Here is an 18,047-nt window from a genome sequence, read left to right as displayed (position 1 = left end):
TCTTTTTTTTTTTTTTTTTACAAATGTTAATCGACGCGATATAAAAATTTATGCAGGTGTTTGTAGCATCACATGTCCAAGGCAATGAGAGTCGAAACAAAGAAATACAGGATCGAGGGACTACGTTTTCTCTTTTTCGCTTAAAAAATCTGTAGATGTTACAAATATAAATAACATGGCTGTATTAAACATTTTGTATTATGCGGTAACGGAAATTACTCGATCATTGTAACGAATGTCACATTCCTTCTATACCATTAAATTCTTATTCTTACGTTTCAATGGAACGAAACTAATTCGCTGGATGAGACATTTTTTGGTAACAAGTTAACAAAAATATTTGTAAATATATTTAGATACCCAGGTAAAAGTTATAAAATATTTATCATTAGGTTATGTTTATTACTACTGTAGTAGTATCCTATTACTGTAGGATCATAATGGTTTTACCGATAATCCATTCGACATGGAATTGGTAAAATACTGGTTTTCGCAACTAGATCTCGAGCTTTATCATTACCGTTTCCACCTTGCTTTTTCAACTACGTGTCACGTTATCTGTCATTTATAAAAGCAACGTTTAATGCGATTATAACTCAGTTACATTGTTTCCGGGAAAAGAAAGTACAGAAAGCATTCGATACTTGTACAGAAAGATGTTTCCCGTAGTTGCTATGCTAATTCAAACGTGAAACTTTATTGTTTTTCGCCATTTCTTAATGAAACTTTTGCCAACGTATTTGATAGATGTCTCTGATTAAAACGAGTGCGACGAACTCGTAGAACCGATCCGTCCTCTCCGTATATATAACCGTTTAAGTGTCGCCTTTATTTCCAAGATATCGTAAGGTATCGCTACAGTGTATTTCTGTTTCTAATTACGCGTCTGTGGCAGCGTACACGTCGCTGCCGTGTTCGGCAGCCGGCATATTATTGCACAACGGGCATATGCAAGGCTGCAGGAATGCAAGAAACGTCCGTTATAATTTGTAACTCGATTAAAAGCGAATATCATGTATGTATCGGGTTTGGGTTTGCCTTGGTACTTTCGATCGAACCGTCGCCAAGTAAACGACCGACATCCAATAGCGATGTATACGCTGGCACAGAACGCACGATTACAAGCAGAAACGGAGTGTGCAACGGTAGCTTGTAACATCTTGGAAAGTAAGCGAGATGGACGGTTGTTATATGTGTGGGAAAAGGATACTCAAAAAATGTGGCGCTTTACAACGTATTAAAAAAATCATGGTACTGGAAGAGAACGGAACGGTTCTACGAGTTCACCATGAGCCAATCGCACGATGTAATTCGAATTACATTTACTTCTTGATATGTATTTAATTATCATTTACTAAGTAAGCAAATACGCTCCAAATTACGCTCTAAATGGTATTTGGTGTCGTTCAAATCAGAAAAATGTGACAAAGGTGTTGGTAAAGGTTTTATCGATCACGAGTCAAAAATTTGGCACGTCCAAAATCTCAGTTTCGAGGAATAGGATCGTTTTTACGTGTGCGCGATTATCGAATGTTTGCCGTAATGATACAAACCGAAGTCACGTCCGAAACCTGTTGATTGTGAGCATGAATTCTTAAATAACGACAACGTCTTCCGCTCCTTCGGAACGTCTGCAGAGTTATCCTTCTGTAAGCGGCGGCGTAACCCAACCATACTTCTCGTGCGTTTTTACCAGACTTCTGAAGGATTCTTCGGCGGAACGTCTGTTAAATTCTTTGCTGGACTTTGGTTTTCTCGCTACGCGGCCCTGAAAAGTAGTTTGCGGAATAAAATAGTTTTGTTTGTATGTGCGCGTGCGTGTGTGTGCGTGTGTAATTGTTTATCTAATAAATTTTTCTATACATATACAGGGAATTATCTTGCAAAGCTCGCAAGGAAGATTATTAATATGTAATTAATGACTATAACACGTAACCGATATATATATATTATATTAGGTTATCCGGAAAGTGTCTTTCTTTTACAGACACGTCTTTTACAACGACGCATCTTTATACAAACGTGAAAGCTAATCCATCAAACGTTGCGATCTTTATCTCGATAGAACGAAATGGATAAAATAATAGAAAAGGGAAAGAAACTTTTCGGACCACCTAATATACATATATTTAACCGATAACGATTAGCCGACTTGGCAAACAAGCAGATTATCAGTTTTTTTAACGGTTAAATTTAATCCAGTTAGGATCCCATCGATGGTAAACGGGGTTCGCCACTTTGATTTTACAATTTCTTTCCACCCGTTACGGAGACTCGCGCTTTCGGTTTTCTATCGTGTCTAAACGATAACCATTTTTTTTTCTTAATCCGTCGAATCTAGCTACAAGGGTTTCTTCCTTTCTTCGTAAAAATGACGACCATTTACCAGTGTCTCTCCGTATCCCCTAAATCTCTTTCAAGTCCGTGAAGCGTTTTGTTCCTTTGTTGTCGTAAAAACGACGATGGTATCGAGCGATGTTGGCAGAGAATCGCACTATCAAACATTTATCAGCTCCTTACCGTATATTCTTAATCTCTTTCGAGCCAGCGCAGAATACTCACTCTGGCTTTGTAACTTTCTTTTGCCGATAGTCACTTTGAGATTATTCCCAGCATTCTCACGTACACGGTCTCCTTTTGCTCCGCGTGCTCCGCAATCTCTATCGCGTTATTCGCACGAGCTACGACACCTTATTCTCTAACTATTCGTTCCATTGCTCGATTATATCGCCAAGTTTGATCTTATACGTTCGACGCTTCGGCCTACGAAAAGTCAGATTTTCTACGTCGAGAGTAAATAAAAGAAGGCGAAACAACGTTTTTCCGTTTATGGACAAACCTTCGAACAAATAGAATAGGAATAAAAGTAGATAGTGCGAATGTGTCGCGCAAAACGGTTGCTCGAGCTGACGCGAAATATTGGTTTTTCGCCTGTACGAATACCCAGACCTGTTACGAGTTACGTGTTACTTCTGTTGGCAAACAGGACGGTTGCCCGACGAGTATGTCCCTTTATAATAAAACGTATCCGATCAAGCGTACATGTTCGCAAAGTATCGGATCTTTTGGAAACTTTGGAATCGGCAAAAGATCGCGAAGAAGATCGAAAAGGATATTTTACCTGGCCTTTAACGATGCTGGCCGCGAATTGCGTGATAACAGCTTCGATCGTGTACGCACTGGCCCATCCTCTGGGCGTGAGAAGCTCCATACAGATCGCGCCGCCTTCCATAACGAAGCCTTTCTCGATTCTTGGCGAAATAACGCGCATAAAAGGCGGAGCGAACGGGAAACTCTCGGGAAACACCATATGGAGAAGTATGTAAGGTATATCGAGCTCCCTCATGTCCGCGGCCAGTTCACTTTCCGGATCGATCTTGTGCAGTCTCACGTGCCACTCGAACAAATTGTCGTTTACCAACTCCGCGGTGAACGTTGACTCCAGTCGATTCTGCGTCCTCTGAATTTCGCTTAGTTCCTTCATTAAACGACGTAAGCGAACTCTGTTAATCGGCATTGCAACCGTTCCCTGAAACAACGTTAAAATTACGAAACGAATCTCGAGTTACGGACACTTGTTACGGACAAAGTTTCGTCGTTTCACGTTCGTAACAAGCGTTTATTTCAACGTCGTTAACCACGTTTCGATTACACAGCTTGTCGACAAAAAACGCTCGAAAGCTATTCGATTTCTACTAACTAACGAACGATTTTCTCGAAAACGACGCGCCATGTGACAATATTTGTATTAACAACGCTACTAACACACTTACTAAGACGTAGAAATTAATGGGAAACTAACGATCCAAAACCATATTTACTATCTTGTTCGTGGTCTGGTGTTGGTGTTGGTGTTGGTATTCGTTGGAATACCTGTCATATGCAACGTAAATTGTTTATTCGCTTTACGGCTTTATACGGTTCGATTAAACGCGGTCAAATTAAACGCGAAAAAATTCAAATTATAATAACAGAGTGTGTCTGCCAATAAATTTGCAAAAGACTTCTCTCCGTCTTATCCGTCTTATCCGTCTTATCCGTCTTATCCGTCTTATCGACAATTATGAAGCGAATCTTCGATATTGAATTCGATCCGCGTCCGTAAATTCGACTATTCGACTATAACGAACACGATCTATATAAAAGATACGTCTGTGAATACATCTGTACACATAGTAAATGGACACATAGTAGTAAGAAAAATACCTGCGTGGAATTAGCAGTAGATTTTTTTGACTTGAAGAAACAACTTGCATGATTAGAGTTGCTAGCGCCGGGATTGTCGGACAATGCGGCATCGGTAGGAGTGACCGCATCCGGGCGATGATGTCGACTCAGAAGCCTCCTGGACGGAGAACTCGTCGAACTGCTTGCTCCGTCTTGCTCCGAGATCTTCTCCGAGGGTCGAAAGAATTTTCGAAAAGCAGCCACCACCTTCTCCTTCGATCTCGTAGACATGGTTCTGCCAGTTTTACGATACGCTATTTATTTATAATCGTAATTTTCTGTTGGTCAAATTTCCACCATCTCTGAAATGAATCGATACGATTAAAAATATATAGTTTAATTTATCGTTTATCGTTCAAATGGGTGGGCGATAAAGTTTGTCAAGAAGGTATGATCGAACATTGAAATTTCGATTTCCGTTTCGTTTCATACTACCCCGATAACAGCATCAACTGCTCTGCGAATTTTTATGAAACTTCACGTCGTTACAAACAACGCTTATTTCAACCTAATTTCCACCTAACGATAAACACAACCTTCGTTTCACCCGCTAAACGTTACCAATGTTACGACAAAAGCACTACTTTGAATATTCTCTATATTTTGTCCGTATTACGTTCGTACGTACGTTACGTCCGTATTATTCGTTCTGCGTGTTTCTACACTTGTGTGTGTGCATGTGTGTGTGTGTGTGTGTAATTAAACATTCGCGGTCTATCTATGAAAAGTGATTACCTGAAACGACGAATACGTTACATTTTTCCATAATTTTCACACATATACACGTTCCGATACACGAGTCTTTCAATTTTTACTAATTTTTAACAACATACCAAGTCAAAGCTTTTGAAAAGCTTCAAACGGCAAAGTAGAACGATATAAAATACAATTCTTCTCGATACCTATGAAAAAGTAAACTGACTGACTCGTGTGTTATCATTACGTTATCGAAACAACTATAATTAGTAGATTTACGTAAACAATCTGAAATCTCTCGAGTCTCTGAAGTCTCCCTGAAAAAGAAAGCGATACAACGAAGCACATTTTTTATGACAACGTGGTGGACAGATACGTTTGATATAAATACATTTAATATCCGCCGATAATCGTTGGCGATTAATATAAATAAACCAACTATTATATTATTAGTCAAACTAACCGGAACGGTATAAAAGAATTTTCTTGCAACACGAGCTAGCACCTCGACGCGCGATAACGCGCCTTCTACGACACACGAATCTCTGTGCTCGCTCTATGGTGGTAAAACGGTAGAACCACCAACTCCATTCGGCAACGTGTAAACGAGATACCATGTATACGATTCGTTTCATAACGTCACATTGCTCGTTACTCTTTGATAGATGGAGAAACAGGTTTCCTATATTGTCAAAGCGCGAGTATCTTTTTAGCGGAATAATTAATAGAAGAAGAAGAGAAAGACGAAGGTTCGTCGTAGGAGAGTAGCGTAGGAAAAAGAGGCTGGTGCGAGACAAGGTTCGGTAAATATCGCGCCAGCATCCGCAGCAGCACAGATATAGACAGTATTTAACACGAGTCGTTTGCAACACTGCACCACTCACCCTTTTCTCCCTTTTCTCCCTTTTCTCCCTTTTCTCCCTTTACGATCAGCGGTTATTCCGTTTGGACGACCGTTTGCTAGTCATCTACTAACGCGTCCGTGGTATATAAATAATGGAGAGAAGAGGCGCGATGCGTTCGCCTCGAGAGCACGCACGGACGCAGTACGTAGACGACAACGGAACACGGCGCAGTCTCCACCCTCGTTGAAACTGGCCGGGCGCGTAGTTCGGAAGGGTTGCTAGCAACCATGCCCAGGGCCGTCTCTTAACCTCATCCAGACCAACGCCTTATTACCATCTTTCGAATTTTCAAATGTTACGTGAAAAGTTCAAACTTATCTTAAAATTTACCAGTTAAAAGATGAATAAATTACGAGAAAAGCAACTCTGTCAACTATATATCGTTAGCTCCGATCGTCCAGTCTGTTTTAATTACTGTTTCAATATTTTACGACATTTTCCAGCCTATCCCAACATTTTACTATGCTGTCTTTTACACATTTTATTTTATTATCATCGCTTTTAATCAATCGCTCGCTCTACAGTATCTTTCTTATCACCTATATACCTTCCATAGAGATTTCGAATCGTCTAATCCGAATTTACCAAGAGATTTATCATTTCCATCGGATCCAATCGTCGTCGATGACAAACAACAGGTCGTTTCGCCATAGATACGTAGTATAAAGTGTTAGAAGCGCGTTTCAGCCTATTTCATTCCAAGCAAAATCCCTTTTAAAAACACGATCTTTTAAAAACATAATGTTTTACACCTATGTCGATTAATTACACGGTGATTTTTTCACGATCCTTTAATCACGGACGATTGTCGTTTCACTGCTACGGCAATAGTATATAGTGGTATGGCAGTTGTACAAGTTTTCACCATTTCCAGTAAATAAATCTGTTACGCGACCCCACATACGCTGTATATGGTTTAAGAAGCGCCATTCATTATACGAAAGTTACGAACGAACATCGATACGTCTCAAAATTTCAAACGAGTACGAAGCATTATCTTTTCAAAAATAACTCTTTTTATCATTTTTATTAATCGGAAAAATTTGTCTGTATAAATAGCTTGCCTGTAAAAAATTTCATCCAATTATTATATCATTATGTTTCACGATAAATAAAAAAAAGCCCATTTCCAAAAATATAATAAATTCCATCTGAATAGCAATATTAAGCAGTAACATATTAGGATGCCTTCTTTATAACATATAAGAAATACCGTACAACAATCTAAATGTTATTTTAATCAAATAATGCCCGTCTACTTTATCCTACCAATCGTTCAATTATTTTTTACCGTAATCATTCGTGGTATCATGCGCGATACGAGACCAACTATTAACTATTATAGCGCGCCTCTACGCGTGCGTGCGTGCGTGCGTGCGTGAATGAAATTATTATGTAATAAATTAGATCGAATTAAGAGACATAGTTAGTTAGATAAGTTTCTAATTGACTACAAATTTTAAAATACATTTGTTATTGTTTTACGCGTGTTTAAAATATATCGCGCGATCGATAAATATTTATTCGTGCGGAACCGCGTTATAAACCGTATAGTGCTTTCTAGCGATCATCTTTAGATGATAGAACTGCATAAAAAATTAAACGATAAAATAAGCGCAACAAAATTTCTGATCCTTTGCACGACACGATGAAATGGTACACGGCATTCCTAATTTTTCCTTTAAAACAAATTTCATTGTATAATAAAGCTATCGTATTACAACCAAGTTATACAGTATAAATAAAATTGAGAATCCATCACGCGTGATTCGATTTATACAATATTATAATTTATTCGCTATATAGCCTTACGAATTTATACAATCTGCGGCCCTGTTTAATGCAAGTAAATTTAATAACTTAATATCGATCCAATTTACGCGTATCATATTGGCAAATATTAGATTACATAGGGGCAGATTGTAACTGGTCAACCTTTTAGTACAACATGAAAATGGTACATAAATTAAAAATCTTATCTAGACTAGTGCAATGTAGTAGATAATTCAGCGTGTAGCGATAATTTACCAATAAAATTAATTATCATCTCCTGATATTTTAAAGAACTTTTAAACGCTATAAAAAACACTCGTATAAAAAGATATAATATATAGATACTAATGTGTCGTAAATTTCAGTATTTTTAACATTCACTCGCTTAACGCAATTAAATTAAATTAAATTATACTTCTACTTATTCTTGCAGATACTATTTACTCTTCCACGGTTTTATAATATAACAATTTAAATATCGATTTGAAAATAAGAAAACCAACACATGCTTAGTTACGTAAGCAAATACCAGAAAGCATGATAAATATTGAACCCATATCCATTTCAATTCTTCCCAAATACTAGGTTGATAATGAATTAAATAATCCCTATAAACTAGTTCTCCTTGGATAACTACTACGTTTTCGCTCGAATAACCCGACTGTTCCATTACATATTTATCGCTTATTTTAGCTGCAACTGAAAGAAATTTTTATTACCGTATCTTCTTTCTAGTAAGGGATAACATTGAAAAATACCACTTACATTTCCTCTTAAAATTTTCCATAAGTAATTCATCTATGGAATAGTCGGCAATTTCTATACTGTGATTATACGTTTGATATAAACCTTCGCTAGTGATCACGCTCTTTTGTTGCAATATCAAGTCACCGTAGAAACATACTTTCTGCGCCTCTTCGTTTAACGTATGAGTAAAATATGCAATGGATTCTATCGTCGTCTCCACTAACTGCTATAACAGAATTAATATCGTCGCTTATAAATAACAAAGCAAGAATAATACAATAGCGATAAGAAGAAACGATAGCAAAATAACAAACGTACGGTCTTACCTTTAGTTGGAAATTGAAGAAAAGTAAAAGTTTAAGAGATCTTATAGGTTCGTCGGTATAAAAGTGTGCTTCAAACTTTAAAATGTCCTTTCTACCATCCATATTTGTATCTATTTCTCGAACCTAAAATCTTTAAATTCTCATTAATTCTTATGCAAAATATATATACGATAACAACAGTTTACAAATATCAATGTAATAATTCGTATCTTTTACATTATAATAACGTAAAGATAAAACCTTTATCAATATACAGTCATCCTTGATTTCGTTATCCTTGTATGTTTTAGAAGTTGAACAAATTATAGGATTAATACTGTAATCTCTGTTTGCTAACAAAATATATTTGTAGTTAAACGATACATCAGGCTTCTCCATTAGTACACGATTTTTCAACGAGTAACCTGAAAATTATATTAGTTAACTATCTAATACAGAATATAAAAATATAAATTACGCTGCCATAAAATAGGATACCATAGTTATGAATGTTACGAATTATGCTAAAATATACTGACATAACTACGTGTAAAAATAAAATGTTAAAAAATATATACCTCCTGTGTTCGAAATAATGAAAAAAGGGGTAATCAACGATAAAACTATAAGAAATAGTACGACGAGAAAGCTTAAAGAACATATTTTACTTTTGTATTTATAATCGATAGGACTTGAAAATATTTCGAGAGCAGCCATTTTGGCGCGTTGCCTTGGAAACGATTAAGAAAATAAGTATATACGTATATACATATATATATATACATATATATATGTATATATATACATACGTAGGTACATGTGCATAAGTAATAGCCGCAAAGATATAAAGATAGAGCACGGGCAGTCATACGTTATGTTTATATAGTACAGTGTAAGTGGACGCGATGTGGGAAAAGAAAGAGAACGCTGGCACAGAGGCGCCTTCTGTCCTTATCTAATTAGGCATTTATTGGAAATTTTTGGATTTTATTGGAAATTTGTTATTTCCTAACCCCAATCTAGTGCTGCACCATGCGGCCAAGCGCTGAAATCAACTAAAGTTAGCATACACAAGAACCTATAAAATCAGGGGCCTACCCTCTTTAGTTGCACACTAGCATAGACAACATAGAACCAACCGTCAATCATTAATTTACTATGTAAGAAAATACTAAAAGCGAATTCAAGATAGTCACGTTTACAGTATGTTCTGTAGATTCGGAAATATCGAATTCACGTAGTTCTAATCCTACGTTCGTCCATGTTGACGGTTGTACAAAGAATGCTCGAAAAAAACTCCATGTCTATGTTAAATTGCAACCAAACAGGGCTGATCCTTAATTTTATAGGTTCTCGTATATGCTAACTTTAGTTAACCTCATGGTTGACCGCTTGGCCGCACGGTGCAGCACCAGTACTGTAAAACAACTGGAACTACGGACGTGAGCATTCTCGTTTTCTCTTCGGTTTGGTTAAAATATAGCGATAATAATCTTTACTTAGTTGTAAGATGTAACATTATTGCCTTTTCTTACTACTATTTAGTTGGTTTCTCCTTCCTAAAGTTAAGAGTTGCATCTTCGAATTCGACGCATTGAAAGCTACCAAATTGCAATAAAATCAGAAAAACCAATAATGTTATTTCCATTAATACGAAGTTCAGCCGTATTTTTACTTACCTTCGTACGTAATAATATTATTAGTAGATCGCATTAATTCGTGCCGCTGGGGACAGATGACTCTGAAACGGATGTTGCTTTAATTCATGCTGTAGCCGTTAGGTTTTAGAGGTTGAACATTTTGTTATTTGCACAGTCAACAGGTGTCGCTCATGCGCATAGAAAAAGCTGATAAAAATCGAGGCGAATATCGAACGCAATAAAATATTTCTCCGAAATGGTTTCATCATTTAATATGCAAAAGAGTGCAGCTGAAGCTTATCAATTGATTCTGGGCATTTATAGTGAAGCCGCTCTTTCGGAAAGAACGTGCAGGAAATGGATGCAACGTTTCAAACAAGGTGATATTGAAACTCAAGACAAGAAACGCTCAGGGCTGCCGAAAAAATTTGACGATGAGGAACTGTAGGAGTTATTGGATGGAAATCCGGGACAAGACGCTTAAAAAATTGTCAGTAGTCCTTGGAGTCGGCATATCGACCGTGTCGAGACGGCTACATGACCCAGGGAAAATCTACAAGAAAGGAAAATGGGATGCCTCGTTGATTGTCAGAAAGCTGAAAGTTGAATGAATCGCTTGGCATTTGCATTTCCTTGCTTCCTAAGCATAGGGGGAAGTAACTGGGAACGAAAACTGGATCTACTACGGAAACCCGAAACAGAGGAAATCGTGGGTGGACCCCGAACAATTTCCAACATCGACACCAAAACGGAATATCCATGGAAAAAAGATAATGCTATGCATTTGGTGAGACATGGAAGGCGTGGTGTATCATGAATTTCTAAATCCCAGTGAAACGGTTAATGCTACAATTTGTCAACGCCAACTGAAGTGATTGAAGGACGAATTAATGAAAAAAAAAAAAAAAAAAATGCCCATCGATGGCCAGTAGTAGGCGCGAAAAGTACGGTTAGACAAACACTGATGAACCTGGAATGGGAAATTTTCCCGCACCCACCATACACTCTCGACACTGCTCCTTCCGGTTTTCACTCTTGTTCCGTTCCATGCAACACGCCCTGGAAGACACGCATTTTGCCAATCTCCCGAGGAACTTTGAAAATGGATCGATGATTGGATCACCTCAAAAGAGAAGCCAAGGGATCCAGCTTTTACCAAAAAGATGGCAAAGTATAGTCGAAATTGCAATTGCAATTACTTTGATTGATATCCGATTGTAACATAATATGAAAATAATAAATATTTCAAGTAAAAAAGCGGCATAAATTAACGCAACCCCTTCGTAATTACTTAAAAAAAAAAAAAAAAATCATATGTGCGAAAGTTCTCTGATAGCATGAATTAATAATTAAGTTTTATGATAATATTAACTAGTATGTCAAGTTTCATATATACGGACATAATTGCAATGTACTTGTATTTTCGATCAATCGATTCCAATAGCTATTCCAAACTGTTCATCACTGGTCCGAGAACAACCAGAACGCTGAGAACATGATCTGAATAATAAACCAGAATAATGAGCGTGAACACTGAGCACTCTCGCTTCCTCCCTGATACAAGCCATAAGCTCTATGACTTATGACAATATATAGTGTTTGTTTAGAATTTTAAGCGGTTAGAATGAATTTTTCATTATCAATAGCATTATATTCTTTACCTTAAATATTACTTATAGGGATAACCATTGTTTGATACAAAAATAGGTTAGGAACATACGGAAAGGAAATATTTTAAGTTGTTATGATATTTAGGTTATGATGTACAACAATATCGTTAAAAATACCGGTAATGATTTAGTTAAAAAGTGAGCTTTTAAACACGATTGAACGTTTAAAAATGTTTATTTCTTTTTGTTACAAATAATTTGTTGTTATACAATATAAAAAAATGACAGATGAAGAAAGGGATACCTTTTTAAAGTTTTTACGAGATTTGAAAGGTACGTAACTAAAAATACAATAAGCATTAAAAAGTATTCAAACAGTAGTATGATTTACGTTTCAATATATAAAAGCATAGTGGCGCTAGTACTTACAGTTATAGTGTATTTGGAATTATTCATTAGGATGTGTCCATGTTTTCTAAGAATCTAAAGACAACAAATAACAGCTATAGAACCTTTATTATGGTAACGTATTCATACCAAGCAGAAAAGTATTTGAACATGTAATTTGTCATTTCCTTTGCTCTAAGAAAACTAAACATAAATAAATGAATTTCGGTATGTTTTAAATGATTTTGAAAGGAAATGAAAATGAAAATTTAATATCTGTCCATTACTGAGAAACTTAAGGAAAAGGGAAATTATACAAAGAGAAAATATAGATCATTTAATAAGAAGTAAATCAACAACTCGGCTCATAATTAAAGAGTTCAATAATAATGAGAATATTGCGATTAAACCGCCATCCTGACATCAGAAGAAATTAACACCAAGAGAAGAGAAATCAGTTCTTTGCGATATAGAAAAAAATTATTTTTTACCTGCATCATGGTGCCATTGGTATTAATTATTACTACAAAATTGAAGAAAAAAGCGCATGTATAATTATGTCAGCAAACTTTATGGAAGAATAATATTATGTAATGACGATATTGCAATGCAATATTGTATTGTAATTTTTGAACGATGAATTGCTTTTCTATCATCCTGTTTGAATACTTTTATTATTGACTGTATATATGTACATATATACCATAGTTATTTTCCCTTACAAATATATATTACTAATATATATTAGATTGATATAATATGCAAATAGTAATGCATGATAAAATGTTTTTAATTTTAAATCTTCCAATAAGTGCATTTTTTCTGTCCTTTCTTTTGTAGTAAATAAGAAAGATTATTCTACATTTGAAGAATCACTCGGTATATTACAAAATTATGCCGCGACTAAAGGGTTGATAGATGAAGATATCGATTTGTTAGCAGATATTATTATAAATACTGAATTAGGTGAGCATACAGACCGTTATAAGAAACAAACAGTTACATTCTATTGAAAACATAAAGGAAAAAATATGTTTGCCAGGTGCTACTAAATTAGTATCCTTAGCAAAGTGTTTAGTTCCAAGACACGAGATACCTGAACGCACAGTCAAGTCCCTTATTTCTTGGTGCCTAGCATCTATAAATGAACTGCCTATTACTGTATCCACTATTATTATACAATGGACAGTTGGTAATATTTTCTTTCTTTTTTTTAATCGTATAATAATATGACGGAACAAAATATATATAAGATAAAAATTTAAATTGTATGTGTGTTTGCGTGCTTTCAGGCATATTGGACTATCAACTAATAGATAAAAAAGTTATAAATATATATTATAGCGTCTTCTTTTATATGATGTTGAAAAAGGAAAGACTGGTAAGTGTGTATACATTCTGTTTACCAATACTGCGTATGTAAATTTATAAAAGAACTTGTAATTACAATAAAAAATTTTAATAACGATCATAATATAAGTCATATTGCGTAGTTACATTATTTAAATATTTTCCTACTATTACCATTGTAGGAAAGACATATAGCACGTATCATTTATGTATTAACAAAACCAGAAGATGTAACTCGCAGAGATGTATCTAGATTACTAAATCTTCATCAGAAATATTCGAAACCTCGTAAACATATTATTGTCTTATTGTCGTAAGTAATTGCGATTTGAGTTGGTTCATTTAACGAATGTAATATTAATTTGCATAAGATTTATTTTAGATTATTCAAATCTTACAAACCGGAATTAGTTCCTGAAAAAATTCAATCTATAAACACAGAAAGTGTATGGAAACCGATACCTGAAATTTTGCGATTAATGCTTCAAGATGCGAAAAGTCGTTTAGAGAGTCAACAAACACAGGACTTACATTCAGAGTGTTTTAACTGGAATGTATTTGAGGTAAGTATTTGATAATTATAAAATTTATATAAACGTCGAATATTCATATATTTCTTTAACTTTAATAGTTTATGAAAACAAAGAAGACTGTAGCACCTCTGTTACCACCTGTAGGATATTTTCAAATTGGCTCCAATATTTTCAAAGAAAAGGATACAAAATCTATCTTTGAGATTTCTAGGTAAATAAATAACATTATTGTTTTATTACGTTTATTGATTGATATTCGTTACATAGTAAGCTATTACAGTACAGAAGAATTGGGAAAATTGCACTTAAGTGTAGAATTACCGTGTAATGCCATATCACTTTTGTCTAATATTGCTGGGTATCACCTTCTTACATTTGCTGATTTCCACTATCAGAGTAGATTCTCCTATAATCTCTACAATACTTTAGTAAGAGGTACATCTATAATATAATCTGTAATATAATAAATGTTTCTAGAAAGATAAATTTAATGTTTCTTTCATTTCAGCATTTATTTTGGAAAATGAAAAATTTTCTACAGAAGAAATTAACAAATTACTTGATATAACTATAGAATTTTCACAATATATGCAACAAGATATACTTGTCGTTAATCGTTTCCTTGATGAGTATCTGTATTTTAATACGGGAGAATATCAATCAAAGTTACTAGTTTTATTGCAATGGATGACGTCGGTGTCTATTAGCGGTACATTTTCATTTATATTTATTAAGGGACTGCGTACAAAAAGTTAATTCTCTAGAAATATATTTATTCAAACGATCTTCGTAGAATATTTCTTCTTATCGATAGACTTTGATTGATTGATTGATTTATTGGTATCATATTGGCTTGAAAAGATATGGATAAGCAGAGTTTCTATGGTCAATTTTTATAAAGATTTAGTTATCTATCCTAAAAACCAATTGCTTCTTGTTTCTATCAAGCGATTTAGTTCAGAATTTCGTTTACTTAGCGCTGTATTATATATTTCTGTACTTAGTGTAATTATTTTATAAAAATAAAATATATTCAGATTTACAGGAAAAGATATTAGTTCATGTACAAAATATGTTTTACGAATCAACCTTAAGTATGAAGTGTGAAATTATCAGAACATTGAAAATGTTGATCACAAATTTGGTATGTTAAACATATTATTTTACTACCTTATTTAACTTACAGTTGGCTTTCCTATTGCATAAATTACTTTTGTTGAAACTATTTAGATATCAAAAATAACATAAAAATAAGAGTAACATAATTATTAATAAAGCAATAGTAGTCAACTGACAATTTTACAATGCCATTTTTTTGTAGTTTGTTAGTCAAGCATTTGAAGAATGCAGTCATAAAACACCTGCACCATTTCTAGGGCAAGGTGCAGTGGATAATTTAGAAGAGGCTATTCCTATTCTCACAAAAACCACAAAAACCCTTATCGTGTCTGGTTTAAACATACATTCGTACGATATTTTATTACTCTCAGAAGCATTATCATTTTATGAGGAGGTATATGATGAAGATAAATAATAATATCTTCGTATAATTAATATAGATAGTAATGAAAATATTAATAACTCAGTGCCGTACTTTTACTGAAAATGTTTAGATTTGTATATTGGAAAATCGAAGTACCATAATGTCGTTTACATTAGCACCTCCTGCAGTAATTTATGGAGGTTTTATTACGAAGCATTGTGCGATTTTGTCAAAAGTATGCAAATTGCTATTGAGGTATGCATCCTATAAACTTTGTTTACGTTTATAAATTAGCCTTTCAATTTCAATATCTGCTCACAGGTATCGTAATAGGTGTTTACAATTAAAAAATCGTAAGATACAAAAGTTATATAAGAAAAAGTTTAATACTATATCTATCTATGCTCAGGACATTGTTGAAGCATTATGGTATGACGAGGTATGTAAATATGACACTGAAATCAGTTAATGAATAATCTAATCATCAAATGTTAATATTCTGTAATGAATTTCTACATTAAATTGTGCTGTTAGGCTCGACTAATTTGAAAACATGTATTTTTTATTATATTGCCGTTATGAATCGAAATTAAAAATTCGGATAAAATATTAATAAAATCCCATCGGGATGGAATTAAATTAGAATGTTGTCAATTAATTAATTATAATTAATATAATATAAGAATATTATGTTTAAAATATCTTTTCTGTATTAAATTTTCACCATCAGAAAATAATTCTTCTTTTCCTAATTTTGGCATTTAAGAATTATATTTTTTGCTAAATTTATATTTTTCAGCCATTTAAAAAACGCAGTAATATGTACTTTTTAAGAAATGTTCCAACGAGAGCGATGGAAGATTTAAAACATTGCAATCTAAATTGCCTTTTAAATATTAGTAACCATTATGCCATCTTACCTTACAAATGTATATTGAACAAAACAGGACTGAGTATTAACACAAGAGAGGTAAGAAATAACGCACAGTTATTTTTAATCTTTTTGTCTATTAGTTTTTTAAATAATATTGACGTATCTAATAGAGTAGAATTACTTTTTAACATTTAATGATAACTTCTAAATGATAAAAAGTTATTCCAGCGATGATAATATTTTTACAGGCTGCTATGAGCGTAGCATTGTATTATTATCCAACCATAAGTGAATTTCTTGATATATTTCAAAATTAACTGTAATAATAAATTTAGATATTAAAAGGTATGTACATTATTTCCGAAGAAATTTAAGATACTCTTGAGATGTAATAAATGTTTTTAACTGTACGTTTTATACATTAAAACAATAATTTATAAAGTTTGTAATAATAAGTACGTGTGAAATAAGTTGATTTAAATTAATCATTGCCTTTTATTTCTTTGATTTTTACATAAAAATTTTCATGTACAGTTCATTCAACAGTCTTTAATACATATCTACCTAATGAAAAGTTACATATAAATTATCATGGATGCCTTGGGCTCATACTTTAGAAACTATATCATTTTTTTTTACATATCTTTTAATTTATCTTACTTATTTTATGCATTAATATTTAGTGTACACATTGCAGTTGATGGAAAATTACTCATGTTTACATGAAAATAGTAGCTTGACAATGCATTATGCAGAAAATCTCTTTGAAAGTGAGCGTGAACATCTCTTAAATTTAAAATCTATATAATGCTCTATTAAAAGTATTCTAAATACATATTCTAGAAGAGGCCATGCTATCGATGCAACATCATTCTAAATACTAAATATACTTTATAACTACCATACTTTAAAACAATACATGTACGTATTACTAATACTATTGATAGTGCGTTAAAGAATTGATAGGGTACCATTTTGATACATGTTATTCATCAATATTTCGAGTAAGTTTCAAGAACAGAACAAAAAAATTTATATATATATAAAAAAAAACTCGTTATAACTGAACTATGTATATATTTATCTACTGCGGATTGATTTTCACAAAATCACGTTCATTATTGCTTTAGAATTCAATCGTACCGTGCAAAGGAATGAATAAAGAATGTAAATGTATAATACTAGTCACTATGTTGAATTCAAAGAAAGATTTACTCTAAATATCAGTATATACGATGTATTACTATTATTTAATTGATACAATATATACCATATTAGCATATTTTTCTACGTTTTCTTTTTCTTCGCTATAAACTGATACAGCTACGTACATGATAGTACATCATCATGTCAATAATAACGATTGAAGACAATGACAACATCAAGAACTTAGTGCTTCTATAACGATTATAATATGCTATAAAATTGTCCCCAGTTTTAATGAATCAATCAAAACTGTGAAACTTTGCTTAATATCATAACATTTGTACCATCTAAACATGTCTCATGTTAAGCTG

The 18,047-nt window shown here is 33.7% G+C and overlaps 2 protein-coding genes across 5 annotated transcripts in view; one reads left to right on the top strand and one right to left on the bottom strand.

Annotated features, from left to right (window-relative positions):
• Positions 1 to 2: 2 nt before the first annotated feature.
• LOC117204089 (transmembrane protein 231) overlaps positions 3 to 18,047 on the bottom strand; it is a 34,552-nt gene continuing 16,507 nt past the window's right edge. Inside the window, exons 2-9 of the mRNA XM_033441129.1 lie at positions 9,232 to 9,383; positions 8,915 to 9,078; positions 8,675 to 8,797; positions 8,367 to 8,574; positions 8,046 to 8,294; positions 4,207 to 4,481; positions 3,122 to 3,529; positions 3 to 1,768 (exon numbers count right to left, since the gene is read on the bottom strand). Of these exons, the coding sequence (XP_033297020.1) occupies positions 1,640 to 1,768; positions 3,122 to 3,529; positions 4,207 to 4,481; positions 8,046 to 8,294; positions 8,367 to 8,574; positions 8,675 to 8,797; positions 8,915 to 9,078; positions 9,232 to 9,370 (1,695 nt within the window). The 5' untranslated portion in view covers positions 9,371 to 9,383 and the 3' untranslated portion in view covers positions 3 to 1,639. The remainder of the gene's footprint in view (positions 1,769 to 3,121; positions 3,530 to 4,206; positions 4,482 to 8,045; positions 8,295 to 8,366; positions 8,575 to 8,674; positions 8,798 to 8,914; positions 9,079 to 9,231; positions 9,384 to 18,047) is intronic.
• LOC117204080 (centromere protein I-like) lies at positions 11,613 to 17,015 on the top strand. Of its 4 annotated transcripts, none has more exons than XR_004487011.1 (15): positions 11,614 to 12,236; positions 13,131 to 13,256; positions 13,333 to 13,482; positions 13,583 to 13,671; positions 13,823 to 13,953; positions 14,023 to 14,203; positions 14,272 to 14,384; positions 14,454 to 14,608; positions 14,682 to 14,882; positions 15,211 to 15,317; positions 15,495 to 15,686; positions 15,787 to 15,911; positions 15,978 to 16,095; positions 16,491 to 16,626; positions 16,779 to 17,015. XR_004487011.1 is itself a non-coding variant. In XM_033441113.1 (15 exons), the coding sequence occupies exons 1-15, from the start codon at positions 12,185 to 12,187 to the stop codon at positions 16,845 to 16,847; spliced, it is 1,980 nt and encodes a 659-aa protein (XP_033297004.1). In that variant the 3' UTR covers positions 16,848 to 17,015. The 4 variants fall into 4 exon arrangements, 3 of the variants coding, with proteins under 3 accessions (XP_033297005.1, XP_033297004.1, XP_033297006.1); XM_033441113.1 differs by having other exon boundaries at positions 12,185 to 12,236; positions 16,456 to 16,626; XM_033441114.1 differs by lacking the exon at positions 13,333 to 13,482 and having other exon boundaries at positions 11,613 to 12,236; positions 16,456 to 16,626.

Source organism: Bombus bifarius, unplaced genomic scaffold, assembly GCF_011952205.1.
Source record: "Bombus bifarius isolate JDL3187 unplaced genomic scaffold, Bbif_JDL3187 scf7180000007977, whole genome shotgun sequence".
NCBI classification, from domain to species: domain Eukaryota; kingdom Metazoa; phylum Arthropoda; class Insecta; order Hymenoptera; family Apidae; genus Bombus; species Bombus bifarius.
Note: the sequence above shows the minus strand (reverse complement) of the source record. Positions and strands in the feature narration are given on the sequence as shown.